This window comes from Solanum stenotomum, chromosome 3 (assembly GCF_019186545.1).
Source record: "Solanum stenotomum isolate F172 chromosome 3, ASM1918654v1, whole genome shotgun sequence".
Lineage (NCBI taxonomy): Eukaryota > Viridiplantae > Streptophyta > Magnoliopsida > Solanales > Solanaceae > Solanum > Solanum stenotomum.
The window spans coordinates 56,104,043-56,125,066 of record NC_064284.1 but is presented as its reverse complement, the minus strand read 5'-3'; the positions used below and the strand labels follow the sequence as shown (position 1 = coordinate 56,125,066).

The following is a 21,024-nucleotide window of genomic DNA, read 5'->3' as shown; positions in this document are numbered from 1 at the left end:
AGAGGGGACTTATAAACCTACGGGGGCACGTAGTTTGGGGACTATGAGGGTGACTGACCCTATTCCAACTCGGTATTAAGTCTACTCCCTACTGATGATGTAAATAACACATTATGACTGATTTTCTGTAATACTGGATAGCTCAAAATACTGACATCCTAACTGAAAATACAAAATTTATGTACTGATAATGAAACATTCATAATTAGAGCATGTATAACTGAATAAACTAACCTAGTATGTGTAATTCATGACCTAAACGAATCTGCATAACTAGGGTTCTGAATTTCATGCAAGAACTTAAGCAACATGATAATCTGATTTGGATCATTCTAACAGCTAAAACCCAATAATTTCTAACATACAAGAAACCCTAGATCTAGATAATATCAAGGGAATCAAGATTCTAACTGAAATCTAGGGACCTAATGTGTGAAAGGAACCCACTAATGAAATCCCACATACCTGGTGACGAATTCCACGGAGAAATCTTTTGATTTTGGGTCTGGAATTGATGAAAACCTTGCTTCATTTTCCTAAAGGGTTGCTCGACTTTCTCTCTAATTTTTACTCAATGTTTCGCTTAATTTAGGTGAAGGATTGATTAGGTTAGGTTCTAATTTAGTTTCTAGGCTAAAAATGTCCAAAACCACTAGTTTAAAGGTTAAATGACTTAGTTTAGGTGTCCAACGCATATGAGAAAAGACCAAAATGACCCTACTTAAAAATCTGACGGGGCTGACCACGGGCCCTATGATGGACCGTCACAAGGATCACAGACCGTCAAGCTGGTCATGGTCCTTGGCCAATAGTTATTGGTTCTTGGGGGCTTCGACCACAACCCTACCACGGCCCATGTGAAGGACCACAGACCGTGAAGGTCGACATGGTTCTTTGATTGGGTTGGTGATCTACTAGCTCAGGTCTACGGACCCTGCCATGTCCCGTCATCAAGACCACGGCCCATGAAGGGCTCCGTGATCTGATGTAAGGGACTGTGGAATTCTAATTCTCCACCACGGGCACCAGAACGACCCGTGAAGGGTCCAGTGGTCCACCTCTGCTGGAGGGTGCTGAAGTCCACAGGCAGGTCAACGGAGCGTGGACCCTATCACGGTCCATGAACCCTACCGTGGCTCATTGGTTCAGGTGATTTCTGCTGCACTTTTCTAGGTATAGTTTTCGAGGTGTTACAAACAAAGTGTAGTAATCAGAAAAGGAGACCATAGTTGAGAAGTGTTGCAAAGCGTAAAAGCTACCAGTCATATCATTCAAGGAATAGTAGTCATATTCTTACTTCATTCCTAGGTACACTTGTTCCATGTCATGGCGTGTAATCTTGAAATCTTATATGAGTTTCGTGCCAAGCATGCTCGAGTCCAGTTCCAAACTCTTGGTATGAATGAATTCCACCTTTATTAGTAGACAAGATTAGAAGTCGAGAGATAAATGATAGTAATTCATTTCCCTTTCACCCTCAGTTTAACCGTCATTCGAGGACGAATGGTCCCAAGGGGGAGATATTGTAACACCCCAAATTTCTAATTTAAGACCCAAATCATTCTTCATATTCGAATAAGGTCGTATTGGGTGATTTTTAAATTGTCCATATGTGTAAAGGTCAATTCTTTAGTGTGTGAATGAATTTGGATATCAATTAAGGTCACTAGAATCTCCTAACGAAAAGGTGAGTTGAAAGTTTCATTATCGGTTGTTGGTTAGAGTTATTTTAATGTTGAGGAAATAGGTGATTACCCATGCTCTCTATTGAAAGACAAGAGGCGATTACCCATGCCACATTATGTAAGAACAAGAGAAGATTATCCATGTTCTTTTAAAGATAAGATGAATATGATCAAGAACTATTCTGCGAAAGTTACGCTTAGTACCGAGTTGTCAAGTGGCGATTACCCGTGTCCCATAAACTATGTGCCAACATAGGATTTTCTAGATAGACATTAGCTACTGGATCCACATAAGCTATCAGTTCATGGTCCTTAGCTTGGCAAGTGGGACGACCCTTTTCGGTGTGGGAGACACCAAATTCCATGTTAATAGCTCACATGGTTTTATATGTCGGTTAAGGCTACTTCCCACAATCAAGCTATGATGAACTAAGGTTACTGCAAAGAAATAACTCATACATGTTTAAGATGATGAATGTGTGCATTGACCATGTTTTATGACTCATGTTTTCTAACTCTTTACCTCATGTTTTAGCTTGGTCATTGTGTCTCATGAAGGTATCTCTTTTAAGTATGTTTTGAAATGTTTTATGCATTGCTATCATACTTGGTACATATTTGTACTAACTCATATTATTGCCTATATTTTTCCCAAATGTAGGGTCCGATCTTACAGATTCACACTTTCGTGGCTAGGTATCTCATATAGCATATTGAAGATTTGTGAGTCCTCATCACCCGAGGACCGAGCTTGATTTCCCTTTTTGTCTTTACTTCCAGATTTTGAACTTGATGTACGGGCTACGCCCCGATAAACCTTTATGTACAAGATTGCTTTGAGACGATGTTTAGATGTTTCACTTTTCTCTATAAGACTCTTATATACTGAAACTATCTTTTAATCTCTTGATTTATGTTATCTTGTCTATGTATGCTAAGTGGCTTGTATGGGGCCTCTCGGGGTCCTATACGCCATGTTACGCCTAGGGGCTATCTTGGGTCGTGACATATATACAACACTTTTGTCTGATCAAAATAAATACAAACACAATAAAAAAAAGTAAATTAATAAATATCTAGAATCCAAAAGTTTACCATGATCCAACAATGTCGGCCTCGGGAGATCTGAAATGAACAGGGTTGGCTCGTACTATGTATTGCATTATAATATATATAGAAGTGTAGTAATAGGGTACTTAGTAGGAATCATAGGTCTGTCGGGCTCTTATAGAAATTATATAAATATAAGAGGCACGATAGTGCTCACACTACGAATCAATGATAAATCAAAAACATACCAAAGCATTACTTATAGAAAAAATACAATAGAGGATTACTTGTAAAACCCAAAAATTTTCTAATCTAAGACCTGAACAATTCTTCATTTACTTATAAGATCATATCGGGTGACTCTTAAATTTTGCTTAGATGTTAAGGTCAATTATTTTTAGTGTGGGAATAAATAAAGATATAAAATAAGGTCACAAGAATCCCCTAACACAAAGTTGAGTTGAAAGATTCCTTACCGATTAAGTTTTGATATAAGATTTTACTTGAGTCCACTTCAAACAACTATATCTTTTAGAATATAAAGAGCTATGTTGCCCATAACCTATTGTCCTCATGCCCTACATCTCAATTCAATCAATAGCAAGTTGAATCTAGAGTTCAACCCTCAGTTTTATGAAATTTTTAATATGAGTTATGTTCTTGTTCTGAATTCTAAAATTTTATATTATGAGATTGCAATATTATGTGCATTGATATCCTTAAGTTGTTGTTCATGCTTATACTTCACACGAACCGTAGTCGATGAAATTTTTATTGAAATCCTTTGTGCATTTAATTTCATGCATTGGTTTTTGAATTTTAATGTGAGTTCAAGAGTATTTTTAAAGTATGTTTTGAGAAGAGTTTAAGGGAAAATGGATGGTTCAAAAATTACTATTTTCACATTGGGTAAAGAACTACTATTCTAAAGAAGAGCATAGATAGTTTTCAAAAGCACTTCAGCCAGACAAAGAGAAGTTCAGTTACCCCTTAAAGAAGGTATTGCTTTTCACATTGAAAAGAGAGTACTATTTTTTAGAAAAATATAAAGTGTTTTTAGAGTATTTGAGAAAGATTGATTACAATTAAGTTACCTCTTAAAGAGGCCCTTTTGAGTAATTATCGCAACCCATTGAGTATTTTACATGAGCAGATATATATATATATATATATATTGGGAGTAGTATTGAGCACCGATGTGGGGGGAGTTCTAACAACTCACAACCCCCATAAACAATGTAGCCAGTGTAGATAGGATCGTATCGTAAGACGGATGAATCCTCACCTACCTCAAGAAGACCTTTTAGTAAATCTGTCACGCCTCGAGCCTACCCCCTGTTCGTGGATGACACTTGAGAACCATTTTTAATCCTCAAGCGAACTCTTGGCCTGGCTGCCTACTTAGCGGAAGACTCACTAAAATGATAATAGGCTTAAAACATAAATTTATCTCAACATAAACTTAATATGAATGTCTGAAAAATGCCCATTTGCAATAAAAGTAGTAATTTGTAAAACAATCTTTAAAGGAAATAAGGTATTGAGAAACTCCTCAAATCTAACTACCTATGAAGACTCTAATACTATGATAGATTTCGGGACAAGACCCACAAAAACTCAACAATAACATGAAAATAAATGTGAAATCTTCCGGAAATCAAGGAGGCTCACTAAAGCGCAAAGTGATCTCAACTAAATGCATATTGATGATCTTGAATACCTATATCTGCATAAGAAAAGATGCAGGTCGAATGACATTTGTACATTGAATGCACAAATATGTAATATAGACGAATGTATAATTAACCGAAATGATAAAGCTGGAAGAATACTTACCTCAATTCAACTCAATACAAAGCTATAACGACCGAAGGTAGACCCTAGGTGAAACATGGCGTATAAGACCCCAAGAGGCTCCATACCAGCCAGTTAGCATATATCATACAAGATAATAGAAATCAAGATATTTAAAAGATAATTTATATCATAAAAGAGTTTTATAGGATGAAGCAAAAGTCTAACAATGTCTCAAAGCCATCTAATGCAAAAGAGATATGGAGACATACATGTACATCAAGTTCAAAATTGAAATGTAAAGACAATATAAAATAAAGGTTTGGTCCTCGAAACATGAAGACTCATCAATCTTTAAACTTCTACTAATAGATCCTTAGCCACGAAGATGGGAAACCGGAACATCGGACCCTACATTTGAGAAACATTGTAGGCAAGAATACGTGTTAGTACAAAAATATACAAAGTATGATAGAAATGCATAAAAGTTATGAAATCATGCTAAAAGGACATTTAAGTGATATGCCAAGACCATGTCAATACATGAGATAAGAGGATTAGAAAAAATAAATTGGAATCATGGTGAATGCAAGTAAAGTCATCTTTGAATACATGTGAAATACTTCTTGAAGTAACCTTAGTTCATTATTATTGTGGAAAGTATCCTAAATCGACATAGAGACCATGTGAGCTATAACATGGAATCCGGTGTAATGCTCCCACACCAAAAACAGAGTGTCTTACTTTCCAATGTAGAACCATGAACTTCTAGCTTACGTGGATCCACTAGCTACTGTCTAACTAAGACAATCATCCTATTGGGGCACATAGTTATGGGACATGGGTGGTCGCCACTTGTCCAGTCGGTGCTAAGCATAAATCGCACTGAATAGTTATTAATCTTAACTTGTCTTATCATTAAGAGACATATGTAGTCACCGTTTTTCTTAACATAGGATAGCTCCTTAGACCGTACGTGAGAAAACCTTTCACCATCCATAATCATTTAATAATAGCTTTTAAGGCCCATAGTCATTCACTTCATGCTAGAGATGCCCTGCTACTAATGGAAATAATTTTTAATTCATGATCTATAATCATTGATGGCATATCCGGATACTATACTAATCAAGACCTAATTTAGGAAAATAGCCCGAAAAGCAGTGAGGGAAAGTCTAGATGTGGTTCATGTCATGTGGCCAAGTTTCATAGAATATATATATACCTTAATCTATAAGCTTCCTTGAGTCATAAGCATTACATTCATAAAACATGCATTTTACAATAATTTATAAGCTTCGTCATATTTTCACAGTCAAAGCATCTTCAAGTTTATTTTGATCAATTTCATAAAGAGAAGACATGCATATTTTCATAAATTTATCTCTGATAGTTCAAGACACACATTATATCACCATAGCTTAGAAAACATCAGTTATGCATGGGTTCATTGGGAATCAACTTAAAAACATGAAGTTACTTCAATTCATGCATATAAAAACATAAAGCAATCAATTGAATCAACATTGGAAAAAACTCATGGCAATTGAAGAAAACCCTAACTTGATTGGAGAATCTAGCTTTACAAAATTAGAAAATTTAAGAACCCTAGGGAGGAAAGGAATCCATAGGTGAATACTAGCATACCTTGGAGTTCAAAGCCCTTAAGCAATTTGGTGAATTGGAGGCTTGATCTTGAAATCCTAACTTGACTTCTTCTTCTTCCTTTAGAGGGAGAAATATTTGAGAGGAGGAGCTTGATCTACTTTTGGAAATTTAAGAGAATAAATTGAGTTTGGGTGATTTGGGGTTTAAAATCATTACATAGGGCTTTGGGTAGAAGGCGAAATGACGTAGTATTGAGTTAAAATAATTGGGGAAAAGAACCAAAACTCCCTGACTTAAAACTATTGAATTGGCATCAAGGAGGCCTACACGGCCCGTCATGCACTACCACGGCCCGTCTAACGAGTCGTGAAGAATTTCTGCCCGATAGGGCTACACTATTTCAGGCATAACTTTTTACTCTGAGCTTTGAATTAGGCAAACTTGGTGGCGTTGGAAAGAGGACTCAAAGTTCTTTAATTTGATAGGTTATGAGCTACCTAATTCATTTTGTTCTAATAGATATGATCGTTTGAAGTTGACCCTGAACATTAAGTTAGATAAAACCCCTTCACTTACAACTTCATGGTCTGTGTGGGGCTTTACAGGCCGTTTTGATGCCCGTGGTCCTTAACCAGTGGCTATGGGAGAATCCCTACTGACCTGACCCCCTTCACGACCACTTTAAGAGCATGTCACCATCTTCACGGTCCATCTAGTGGTCCGTGGGAGGGAACCTGCATGGGGCAGGTTCTGCCTTCTTGTTATGAGCACCATAAAAGGTTGTGGTCCCTTTCACGGTCCGTCTAGGGTTCCGTTGAGGGTCCCATGGTCCAATTTGGGTTCTTGACAACCCCGTTAGACACATTCTTAGACTTTCTCGCACTACAAGAAAAGTCCTGATTACCTGGGGATTTTTATAGGGATAATACAATAAAATTCCCAAGTAATTTGGTTATCTGCGGATTTTCTTGCCAATTGAAATCCGATGAAAAAACCTTCCTAGGTAACTATTAGTTGTGGATTTACAAAATCCCTAGGTAAGTTAGTTGCTGAAATAAATCCATATGTACCTTATTTGCGAATTTATCTACGATTAAATATAAAAAATTCACAAGAATTTTTTTGGTAAAATTTCATACGCAAAGGAATTTACCTGTTGATTATCATAGAAAATTCTGCAAGTTATTCCCATGAAGATCCCCAAGTAAATCCGTAGGAGGTTTGAATATTATAATTCCTATTTAATAAAATAAAATTTCTTGCGGATATTTATGAAACAATTTGGCAAAAAAAGAATTATGAAAGACCCAAGTAAATCCGCAAGAAAAAATTCTCACAAAAAAAAATTTCATGAATATTTATCATCTAAATCCCCATGTAAAATCCCCAAATAATAATTCACATTCAAACCGCTAGATAAATTTCATAATTAAACAAAAAACTATTCGAAACCTCCAATAATTCTCAAAATCATCATTCAAAATAAAATCATTCCAACTAACAAAAATCATAATTCATGACATCCATTTCAATAATGTATGATTCTTAATGGTCCAAAAGAAAATATTTCAAATTTGAATCCTCAACAGAACTACCAACCATCTCAACCATAATTATGATCACTTCCATTCACGTCATCAGGGTTAGAATCTCTTTCATTCATGCTATTAGAGTCATCATCACTTTCATTCTCATAAGTTTGGTTGTCTTCTTGAGATGATTGCTCATTTGAAAATGATTTCTTGTATACATGCTTCATCAACAAGTCTAATTCCTTTCTCATCTTCTTATTTTTGTGCCGCTCATTCTGCAACTGAGCGTAAAAATCAGCATTTGAAGCATTTATTTGTGACTTAATCATCTCATCAATATCTTCAGGCAAAGTTGATATTGATTGCTTCAATGTCTTTACAGTTCGACCTAGGGATACACGACCTTTGACTCTTCCTTTTTTCTTTCCACCAGCAGATTGCACCCAGATATCCATTTCACTTATTTGAGAAGGTTCAACTAGCTTCTCCCTCCCCATCTAATGCATTTTGAGCAGCTAATATTTCTTGTTTCTTTCTTTCAAACTCTAGCTGCACAAGGATATAATATTTTAGACCATGTATAGTTTCATTAGAAAATATATTTCATTAGCAAAATATATTGGATTCTAGCATCAAATGTAAGCACAACAAGAAAAAATGAGAAACGGTAACTCAAATGAACAATTTAATTTATGTAAATGATATCATCATCTTCACAATTAGTAACTGAACATCTGCTAAAATGATGGAAAGCATATTTCAAGCCAGCTTTATAATTAGATGGGACAGAGAATAGAAATAAATTTTATATATACAAAAAAAAAAATTAGCAGACAAATCAAACAAAGAAAACAAACTTTTGATCTCACTTGATTGAAACTAAATGTCTTAACTAAGCTTTCAAAATGCAAAAAAAATAATAATTAATGTTGAATTCAATTATTCTAAAACACATCGTGTTGCAGAGATAAAACAACCTGAATGTAAACAAACTCGAGCTGAAGCTAAATGTTTTAACTAAGCATTTAAAACGTAGAAAATTGAATGTCTTAACTTATCAAGGTACACACATTCTTGTTTGTAGAAATATTATCTAAGATTAGTCTTATCAAGTTTTTGGATCCTTTATTTCTAAGATATTAGCAAGCATGTATAAAGTTGTCATTTTCTGTTTTACACCACTTATCTGTTCATTGCAAAAATCAGAAGTTCGGAAAAAACTTAGCAATATTTTCCTATGCAAATTTTTGAAGCTTATAAACAATTTTCGTATGGTAGGCTTAACTTTATTCTGTAAGTATAACCCTGAGAACCTTTTGTTCTTTAAATTTGTAAAACTTGTGCTTTTTAGTTTAGTTAATTGAGAACTCCACCCCTATTAAAAATTTAACAGCCGAATGAGGTCAGCTATTTCATCGAGTGAATGGCAAATATTCAGTTATATTTTTTTCCTTTCTAACGTTCTAGGTAGTTTTCAAGTAGTAGTTTTTTTGTGTGTCTATACAACATATTGAATATTTAATGTTCTGAAGAACCTTCTCTTTGTGTATAGTTGTAAGAACAGAGACACCCTTAGAAAAAAGCTTGTGCTTGAAGTGAGCACATCTGCAATTTTTTTCAGAGAAAATAGCACAACCTTTTATCCTACAAGTAATGGTTCCAACTACTCCAACTAGAAAACATCTACAAGAAATTTTCCAGGGTGAAACGAGCCAAAACAGCTCGTCCTAACAAAAACAAAAATCAACATTTTTCGCAGCTAAAAAACAGCATTTCAGCAGTTAAAAAGAGCATTTTAGCCATAAAAAATAGCATTTCAGCATATAAAAAAATATAGTACTTTTCAGCAACAATATATAGCATTCGAGGAACCAAAAAATATAGCATTTCAGCCGCAACGAAAACAATATTTCAATAATAAAACAACCTAGATACTCTTCATATTTATATTCGATGGACTGTGATGATGGAAAACACCTCTCACCCACCTAAATATTAGGCCCTAATGATACTATGCAGCACAATAAAATTAATGACTAGTGCAATCTACAAGCTTCCCTGCGACTAACTTGATGTATACTTTTATTCTATTGCTTAGTTTGTAGTTAGGCTGCTTCTATTTTTTAGTCGATGAGATTAGTTTAGCTAGTTTACTTATGTACGGAGAAATATAAAAGTACCTCTTTGTCTGTGGAAATCTGCACTTTTGGTATTAGTAAAACTATTATTTACCAAAAGTTATATGCCAAAAAACCAATATAAAGAATAAGAAATTAATCCAAGCTCAGAGATTTTGAAGTTTAAACTAAAGGTGAAAGTTACAGGGCTAAGGTATTGAGATGGTTAACAAAACAATTAAATAGATGCTTTCAGTCGTAAAAAAGATCATAACTAATACCAATGGATAAGAGATTTGATAAGATTATCAAAAGTATTAAAGAGAAGCTTCAAGTCGCAAATTACTTTACTAAACTGAGTAAAACAAGTAGAGACGATTATAGCTAATACCAATCGATAAGAGACTTGATAAGCTTCATAAAAGTATTAAAGAGATTCTTTCGGTCGCAAATTACTTTACTAAACTGAATTTAAAAGCAAACCAAGTAAAGACGGGCTATCTATCTTTAGAAACTATACAAAACGTCAAAAGGAACTAACATATAATTTATGAAACTGACATCATTTTCCTCTCAATATCTATGACAAAGAATTGATGTAAAGAATAGATGATTAACCCCAATCATAGATATTTTGAAACCAAACAGTAACTAGAAAAATAGAGATAAAAGAAATTCTGAAATTAAAGGAACTAAATTACCTCATAAAGAATGGAGTGAGAGAACATATTCTTAAACCGAATAAGTAACTAGCAAATAGAGTGAATGAGCACTTACATAGGCAGCTTCAGCTTTCTCATTTATCCAACTTTTATCACTTTTCTTGCGATGAGTTTGGAAATAAAATTCTGAAATTGAAGGATCTTTTCCAGTAGCTTTCTATAATCAAAAAAAGATATTTATGTTATCAACGCTGAGTATGATGTTATTTTCTTGAAAGAAATATATTTTAAACAAGATATTAAATTTTCATTCTCTTATAGATCAATCGATGAGGTATGGAACCACCTATATGAAGTGATGCACCAGCATTCGAATCACAGTTTTTTTTATTCTGGTCGAACTTTTTCTTGAACTCATCCGACTCCCAATGCTTTTTCACCTCCTTGAATACCGCATCTCCCATCCAATTTGGCTTCGGAGGCAAGTGTTTTCTAACATCTTGAAACAGTTGTGTCAATTTTGAAGATGCTCTTTTTTGAAAATTAATCCATATAGCATCATTATATTGTGGAAGCTATTTAAATCTCTTCTGCATATATCAAATGAATACCATATTAGTCATACAATCCAACACTAATATTTAAATATGAACTATAATTTATAAACCTTTTTACCTTTAATTCCTCAAACCACATCAAGTGACTAGATTTTGAAAACTTCTTCCATGAAGGTCTAGCCAATTCAAACTTACTACGAATGCAACCAGCAATACCATCAGTAACTATCTTGTGAGGATCAAACCTACATAAAATATATAATAGCTATCAAAATATAAACAGATAAATAGTCCACCTATATATATACTAGTTTTTCGACACGTGCGTTGCATGTGACTATCAATTCAGAAAATATATGTTATAGTAAATAGAATCGCTTATTTAAGCGGAGATTTGAATAATTAACTTTGCACAAAATATTATTGCAGATTCTTTTGTGATTGTTTAATGTGGATCATCATATATATATCTCTTATTCACGCTAGCCTGGTCAATAAAAAATTTTATTAGTTAAATGCAATAATGTATATAATTATTTCAATTTGAAGAGGTTCAATCATATAATTAGTCATATCTCACTAATATTACCTTATAGACGATATTTGTTGTATATTTTTCTTGTCATCTAAAGCACGTGTATTCCATGTTAAATTGTTTAGATGTCATATGAACATGTAAAGAGAACAACTACATTTTATTTTTTAGAACATTTTTTTTGCATATTAATTTTTATTTTATAAGTTATAACATAATAGATGGCGTTCTTGTTGTTGGCTCTCATATTTAACTTCACGAGTGACTGTAAAAGGTTAGTCAGTGTCCATAGTTAACTGAGAAAGGTTTCCTTTTTTTTATTGAAAAAACTAACAATTAAAATTATCGAGTATATTCTATCTGTGAAATCATATGTATAATCACCTGGTTTACCTTACACCCAACAAAGATATAGTTCCACATCCTTGTAAATGATTTTTAATTTATTCAACCAAGCATGATTCATCCAAAGAAAAATAACAACACCCTGTTATTAGATATATAGTGGTAGTAATATGAAAAATTATTGGTAATAACTTAATATAAGAAAAGATGAAAGATAGAAATAATTCATGTAATAACTATGGGAATTCATAATATTATAACTAAAGAATGTAAAAGAGTGTGAATAACCTTTGAAATTATTAGTAATAACTAAGTTAATTTACAATGTTATAACTAAAGAATATATCTGCATCATAAGAGAAATTGTTAAAAAAACAAATGAATTTAGACTACATCATGTTAACTTTAAATATTGGAACATTACACATACTTCTGTATATATAAAGCAAAAAAAAAAAATATATCTTCAAATATTATTTTCCTCAAGTAATCGAGATTATGGAATTTATCCTCTTAGGATAAAATTGTTTACTTCATCAAAATAGTGGTACCTCATATTCCGCTAAACTTCAAACTCACTCAACGACAATAAATCAGATGAAATTTTTTAAAATGCAATAAGAAGAAGAGTAGAAGATTAAAAATATTGTGGTTTAAAAATGAGAGGAATCCCCTCTATTTATAGTCAACAAAGGGTAGTATTAACAAGTATTTTTTGTGTCTTATCTTAAAAGACGTGACCTGTCCAAGAAGTTACAACCCTTTGAAAAAGTCACAACTTATTGAGAAAGTTACAACTCTTTAGAAAAGTCACAACTCATCGAAAAAATCACAACCCTTTGAAAAAAGTCACAACTTATCAGAAAAGTCACAACTCATCGAAAAAGTCACAATTTTTCAATAGAACATATGTTATTCAAAATAAATATAGATGGGTGTTTTAAGTTAGCGATATTATAGTAATTTAACATTCAAGTTAGGAGTTTATGCTTTTAAGGTAATATAGATAGATATAGATATAGATATATATTATTAGTCATATTACCCATCCTCTTCAGGTACAATCCATATTTGATGATCTTCGTTTACATTGTCAACTACAGTAGATGAGGGTGTTGGAGTCCTATTATCCGGTGGTGATATCAATGGTTCAGCTTCTTGATTTGTTGGTGGAGTTTGATTAGATTGAGATTGCGATTCAATGTTAGGAGGCGAGGTTGATTGACCCCAAGACTAGGCTGAAGTAAAGGAGACTCATTTAAATGATCTGGACTAGTATGGGAATAGAGGGATTGTGACAGGATTATGGGAGGCACATCATTGTTATGTGGCTGGGGTCGATTAGCATCAAGATTAGGTTGACGCGAGGAAGAGCTATTGATCTGAAGTGAACTAGTATGAGATTTAAAGAATTTTGTCGGAATTATAGGGGGCAATTGAATTGTTTGTCGCTCTGTTGTCTGTGTTTTTCTTTTACTTGACTTTCCTCCTTTATAACTAGGCTGTCCATCTCTTCCAGATCCTGCACCTGACATCTGCAGCAAATAAAAATTAATAAAACAACTTTAGATCATCACTAATTTTGCATAATAAAATGTCCACCAACTTCCAACGGTTAGATTTTTTCAATCTAAATTAACTTAGACAAATAAAAACTAACTTAGGCAAAGTAAAAACATAAATATTTTTGTTTAACTTTACAGATGACGTTAGCTTTTACCAAATACATTATTGTACAGTGGAAAAACAAATCGACAAACTAATATTCTCAATCCTCCTCATTTTCGTCTTCGTCTTCTTCTTGACCTACTGAATCATCACTATCAAAAAATTCTTCCTCTTCACTTGTTGCCTCCTCTTCCTTATCTTCTTTTTCACTTGTTGTCTCATCATCACCGTCCTCTTCTTGACTTGATATCTCCTTATCATCCTCTTCAATTAAATCATGTCCATCTTCAATGCCAATGACTTGTAAACTAATTCAATCAACCTCTTCACCATCAGCTTGTTCATTCCATAAACCATCGATTGGGTCATCCTCTATATTTGCACTAGTAGCACGTGATTGCTCCCCTTGGTAAGCAACTTCCAAATTGTATCTTGTATCTATAGCTCCTCTTGGATTTGTCTTTATAACTATCCACCAATCAGCCTTATTTCTTTTTTTTTTTTCAAGATGATTCGCATAATAAACTTGGGTTGTTGTTTCGGGAAAGATGAAAGAGTCAAATTTAGAATATCTTCCCCTTTTTCGAACCTCAACAATACCAAATTGACTATCAACTCTCATGCCATTTTTATAGGGATCAAACCAATCACAATAAAAGAAAACTAACTTCATACATGATGTCATTGGCCATTCTAACTCGATAATCTCCTTAAGAACACCATAATATTCACTTATAGTACCATCTTGTCCAGTGCCACTAACACACATGCCACTGTTATATGTACTTCTTCCTTCACCCAAGAAGAAGTATGAAATTTGTATCCATTCACAAAATAAACAGGCCAAGATTTTGCTCGTCTAAGTGGTCCCATTGCTAAGATTTTCAGAAATGGATTCGGCGACATCTCTTGTGGATTACTATTCACCTATCAAATAATAAAATCCTATTAGATATGATTTTTTTATTGATATATTCTTATGCAAATTTGTTATATTATTTTATACATAATCTTTGAACCATCGTGGACAGTCTTCAGCAATTTGTTTATCAATGACATCATCAGTGAGATCACGATAAGCATCTCTCAGGACTTTCTAATACAAACTGTACGTATTTGAATTAGCACACCAAATATAATTAAGCTTCTCTTAATAGTCAAATGAATGCTATGGTTGGAACATACTTGAGAAAAGGTTTAACTTCATCGCAATTTATAAGAACATTCAACTGTGCAGCAATAACTTCTTTATCATCTAGCCATCAAATATCACCATCCTTCTTACCATAACTTCGACCAAAATGATTAAAGACTGATAAAGTTGGGTGACTTTCATCTTTTTCAATGACATCATCATTATGCCTAACTCTATTGTTGCTACATAGGACATGAGATTCAAAATAATGGGAAGCAAAGTATGAGATTTCTTGAGCACAATATGCTTGACAGATAGATCCTTCAACTGTGGCTTTGTTTTTTATGGTCTTTCTAATTTTGTTCAGGAACCTACACTTAAATTTAAGAAATAAATAAAATATGTAATAAATTAATGAGACAAGTAATAGATTTTAGGAATATATTTATTTTTATACTTTTCGAATGGATACATCCATCGATATTAAACTGGCCCACAAACTCTTGCTTTGTAAGAAAAATGAATTAGTAAGTGCTCCATCGAATCAAGAAAACTGGGTGGAAATATTCGTTGCAACTTACATAAGATTACAGGATTATTTTGTTCCATTTGCATTAGATGATCCTGCCGTAGTACTGTTGAGCACAAGTCTTTAAAGAAAAGACTGAGTTCAGTTAATGACTTCCAGATAGGTTTTGGAAGTGCGCTAAAAGCAACTGGAATAAGGTATTGCATAAAAATATGACAGTCGTGACTTTTTATTCCAAATAACTTCAAATGTTCCATGTCAACACATCTACTCAAATTGGAAGCATATCTATCAGGCATCTTTAGTTGATCAACCCATTCACACACATCTTTCTTTTGGCCATCATTTAAGGTAAACTTTGCTTTCGGTTTAATGTATCTCCCATCATCATTCAATTGCAAGTGTAAATCATTTCGACGACAATATTCTTTCAAATCCATTCTTGCCTTCTCATTATCCATTGTCCTCTCTTTGTTGTCCATAATAGTATGAAAAACATTGTCAAAACCATTCTTCTCTATATGCATTACATCAAGATTATGGCTAACTAAATTGGTCTTCCAATATGGCAAATCCCCAAAAATACTTTTTTTGGTCCAATTATGTGATTTTCCAAAGCCATAGAATTTGCGTGGACCAGATTCAGTGATCTTAGGAAACCCTCTCACTTTTTGCCACACTTGATCTCCACTTAACCTAGGTGGACGCCTAGACTAAAGCATTTTTATTTCTTCTAAATTCATGATTTAAAGGCAAGAATTGACGATTACAGTCAAACCAAGTAACTTTTCTTCCATTTTTCAAACTAAATGTTTTTGTATGTTCCATACAAATTGGGCATGCTAATTTACCGGCTGTACTCCATCCCGACAGCATGTCATAAGCTGGAAAATCATTAATTGTTCACATCAATGTTGTTTGCATAAGAAAGTTTTGCTTCTTTGATACGCTATAAGTTAGTACACCATCTGTCCATAATTGTAGCAACTCGTCTATTATTGGTTGAAGATACACATCAATTTTATTCTTGGGATTGTGAGGACCTGGAATGATCAATGGTAAGAACATATATGGAGCAGTCATACAAATATCAAGAGGAAGATTATAAGGAGTGACAATCACTGGCCAACAAGAGTACGGTGATGTCGAGCGACTTGAGCAAAGTCTGGATAAGTTTGGTCAAATTTTTTCCATGCTTCTCCATCTAAAGAGTGGGACAACACACCTTCTTCTCTGCGATTTTCATAGTGTCACCTCATGTTCTCGGCAGATCGCTTTGAAGCATATAGATGTTGAAGCTATCACGCCCCGAGCCTACACCCTGGGCGGGACTGGCACTCGAGAACCATTGCTGGCCCCAAGTGAACCCTTGGCCTGGCTTACTTACCCAACGGAAGACTTAGACATAAGAAAGAGAATCCAAATACAAGATAACTCAACATGTCTCAAACTAAACTTATAATGTTTTAAAAATAAACATTTAACTTAGCCAAAATGGCAACTCAAATCTGAACATAAGACAATAACAAAATGATGACGAATGAACTAACATCTGACTGACTATTTATGAAGCCTCTAAGACAACTGAGTTCGATGTCGGGACAGGCCAACGACAACCTAATGAAGTAACATGATTAAGTAATAAAAAAGGGGGATCCTCCGAAATGCAAGGAGGCTCACCAACAACTCTGAAACTCAACTGGATCAAGGATGCACGGGATGTTGATCATGGTTATCTGTGTCTGCATCATAATAAGATGCAGGCCAACAGACATCAGTACATTCAATGTACAAGTATGCGAGTAGGAATGCTAAACATAACTTAAGCTTGAAAAGAATCTGAAAGAAACACTTACCTTGGCTTTACTCAACTCCTGAATAACTTAACTCAACTTACTGAACTCATTTAAATATAAAGAAGTTTAAAAACAAGTGCAACATAAACAAAAGTTGTTTAAAACATGATGTCAACTCTGTGTATTTAGAAATACAATAATAACTCTGTATGCAAAGATACAATACGAACTCTGTTTGTATATGAAAATATAAAATACTGTTGTGGGAGTTTCTCTAACTAACAACCATCACTTAAGAGATATAGTGATGATACAACGTTTCTTAGCCCCACGCTGCCAGTGCCATCCTATACCTTGCCGGGAGTATAGAACCTGAACTACTAAGTGGATCCACTAGTCTATGCTAAAAATTACTAAGGGTTCATCTAAAAAGTATGACCCTTTTCTACCCATGATGGCTACATGGTTTATGGGGGTTGTGAGTTGTCTGAACTCTCCCCCATATCGACGCTCAATACTACTCCCACAAAAATAATATTAGCTCTTATGTTTACAAACATACTTCTTTCTGTGATTTGAGATTAGTGCTAAAAAATTTAGCTCAAAGGCTATCTTTGAAATAAATGTTTCCCCTCTTTCTTCATTTAGAAAGAGATTACTCTTTTATGAAAACTAGCCCGAAGGCTCTTTTGGAAATTGAAGGTTTCCTTTTCTTGTTCAAATGTGAAAATATTTTAAACCCTTTGGGACTACATAGTCCCCATATACTTTTGAAGAAATGAACTTCAAGCTTTACTCATTACTCTTTACTCAACTTGAACTTTAAATCTTAAAACAAAGTTAAAACATTTGAAAAAGAGATTCTTGGAAAACTCTAAGAACTTCTCTTCATTTTGACCTTAGCTGCTCTTGACTTGACTCTTAACTGGTCCTTGAATTGAATTATGGATTCAAAATTGTGATTTGTGATTGGAAAGATCTCATGATGTTTAGGAATGATTTCAAATAGCTAAACATGATAAAGTGATCAAGAATCGATTCTAGGGAACTGCTCCGCGTTGTGGAGGTGATTTAAAATATTAGGTCGTGAATTAACTTTTGAGGCAGAATGGTTTGTGACCGCTCCGTTCTGCGAGGATTAATTTTTCAAAACTGTGTGGTGGGTCCGCGACGCGGCCTGGGCACCATATTTTGCCGGACTTTTTCCTTCTTCATTTTTCCATCCCCAATTCACCTAAACTCGACTACTTTTCTCAAATTCTCTTTAGATTCAAATACCCAACGTTTGTACCCATGAACCTAACTCAAAGCAACTCTAAAACTTGACGTAAAGATCTCAAGAACTTCTCAATTCAGCCCAATACAAGAACGAAAAACAAATTCAAGAACACCATTCAAGATTCATCAATTCTCAACTTGCTAGCACCAACTTCGCTGAAATAAACATGATTAGTGCATGGGTGAATGAACTCAACTCTATGAAAGACTCACATACCTGATGAAATCCACAAGCTAAACTCGACGAACTTGACGATTTCCTTGCGTCTCTTTCTCTTTTCTCCTCTTCTTTCCTCTTCTCTAAAACCCTAACTCTTTTCCAAAAGCATAAAACTGACCAAGTTTAGTTTAGACCCTTAATTAATTCACTAAAACAAATTTAATTAATTGGATATGGAAAGGACTGAAATACCCTTCAAAAATCCGAATTGGACATTTCCTTATTTGAACAGCTCAACTTCCAAAGGGCATAATCCACTCATACGAACTCGGAATCGCACAAACTTAGTGGCATTGGAAAGATTATTCCAAGATATTTCCAACAATTTATGGAAGTACACCTAAATCATTCTGAGCTAGGAGTTATGGCTGTTTGAAATTGACCAAAAACTCACTTTTCCTAATTTAAACAAATTTCCAGATTTTTCATTATTTCCAGTTCTTAGCTTCTTCCTAGCTATTTCAAAATGTGAGATGTTACAATATCTCCCCCTTGGGAACATTCATCCTCGAATGAGATTACTCTTACTAGGCTAAAGGTGGAAACATTAGGTTCAAACACCCAACAAACAAATGCAACAAACAACATGCTCACTTGTAGATAAATACTAAGAAAGGATTAGTACCTTGATCTGGAATTTCTATGGCTTCGAAGAGATGTGGATATCTCTTCTTCATACTATTCCACCAATAGACTTCTCTCAAGACACAGTACATCTTGGTGGAACCCGGATGAATGGAATATCTGGAGCTATTAGCTCTCTTCATGATCCTCTCTTGGGTTCCATCCACCATTGGTGCACACAACCTACATTGATGTATCAACACACCATCTCTCCCTTGTTTAAAAGCTAATACTTTTTGCTTATGATCATTTTCCTTCAATTCAAGCAAGATAGGGTCTTAGTCTTGATCGCCTTTTACTTCTGACAGTAATGATGATTCAGCCACATTCATCACCACTACTCCTCTTTTTGTGAAATCCATTAGTCGAACTCCTAGTCGTGCAAGTCTATGCACCTCTTTTGCTAACTCTTTCTTATCTTCCTCAAAATGGGTGGTACTACCCATAGACAACCTGCTTAAAACATCAGCAACAACATTAGCCTTACCTGGTTGATAAATAATACTCATGTCATAATCTATGAGTAACTCTAACCACCTTCTGGTTAAGCTCTTTCTGACTAAACACATACTGAAGACTTGGGATCGGTGAACACATCCACATAAACACCATAAAGATAATAACGCCATATTTTCAAAGAAAATACTACAACAACCAACTCTAAGTCATGGGTTGGGTAATTCTTCTCAAGAACTTTCAACTGTCTGGAGGAATAAGTTATAACCTTGCCATTATGCATTAACACACAACCCAAACCAACTCTAGACGTATCACAATACACCACGAAACCTTGAGAACCTTCTGGTAAGGTCAACACTGGGTAGTAGTCAACCTCTTTTTCAATTCCTGAATGTTTTTCTCACAAGCTTCAGACCATTGAAACTTAATTGTCTTCTGAGTCAATCTGGTCAAAGGAGACGAAATGGACGAGAACCCCTCTACAAACCTTCTATAATAGCTAGCCAAACCCAAGAAACTCCTAATATCAGTTGGAGATATGGGTCTGGGCCAATTCTGCACTGCCTCTACCTTTTGAGTATCAACCCTAATTCCATCACCGGAAACTATGTGGCCCAAGAATGCCACAAACTCAAGCCAAAACTCACATTTCGAGAACTTAGCATACAACTCTCTATCCTTTAAAGTCTAGAGAACTATTATGAGATGACTAGCATGGTTTTTTTCATTCCTTGAATAAATTAGTATGTCATCAATAAAGACGATAACAAACATATATAAATAAGGTTTGAAAACTCTATTCCTAAGATCTATGAATGTTGCAGGTGCATTGGTCAAACCAAAGAACATGACTAGAAACTTATAATGACCATAACAGGTCCTAAAAGCTGTCTTTGGAATATCGCATTCCCTTACTCTTAACTGATGGTAGCCTGATCTGAGATCCATCTTAGATAACATGTGGCACCCTAAAGTTGATCGAATAAATCATCAATCCTTGAAAGAGGATACTTGTTCTTGATGGTAACCTTGTTCAACTAATGGTAATCTATACACATCCTAAGAGAACCATCTTTCTTTCTCACAAATAAGACTGAAGCGCCCCAAGGTGAGACACTTGGTCGAACAAAACCTTTCTCTAAAAGATCTTTCAACTGCTCTTTAAGCCCTTTCAACTCTGTTGGTGTGATTCTATATGGCGGAATAGATATAGGACGAGTATATGGAAGAAGGTCTATACCGAAGTCTATCTCTCTCTCAGGAGGGACTCCGGGAAGATCATATGGAAAGACTTCTGGAAACTCTTTTACTACTGGAACTGACTGAATATGAGGTATCTCAACACTAGAGTCATTAACTCGGAATAAGCGATAGGCACATCCCTTAGAAACTATCTTCCTTACCTTAAGGTATGAAATAAAACGACCCCT

The 21,024-nt window shown here is 34.6% G+C and overlaps 1 protein-coding gene across 1 annotated transcript; it reads right to left on the bottom strand.

Moving 5' to 3' along the window:
• Positions 1-7,740: 7,740 nt before the first annotated feature.
• Positions 7,741-8,212, bottom strand: LOC125859077 (uncharacterized). Its single transcript, XM_049538810.1, has one exon. It carries the CDS (start codon positions 8,164-8,166, stop codon positions 7,741-7,743), a length of 426 nt encoding a protein of 141 aa, XP_049394767.1. The 5' UTR covers positions 8,167-8,212.
• Positions 8,213-21,024: the final 12,812 nt, after the last annotated feature.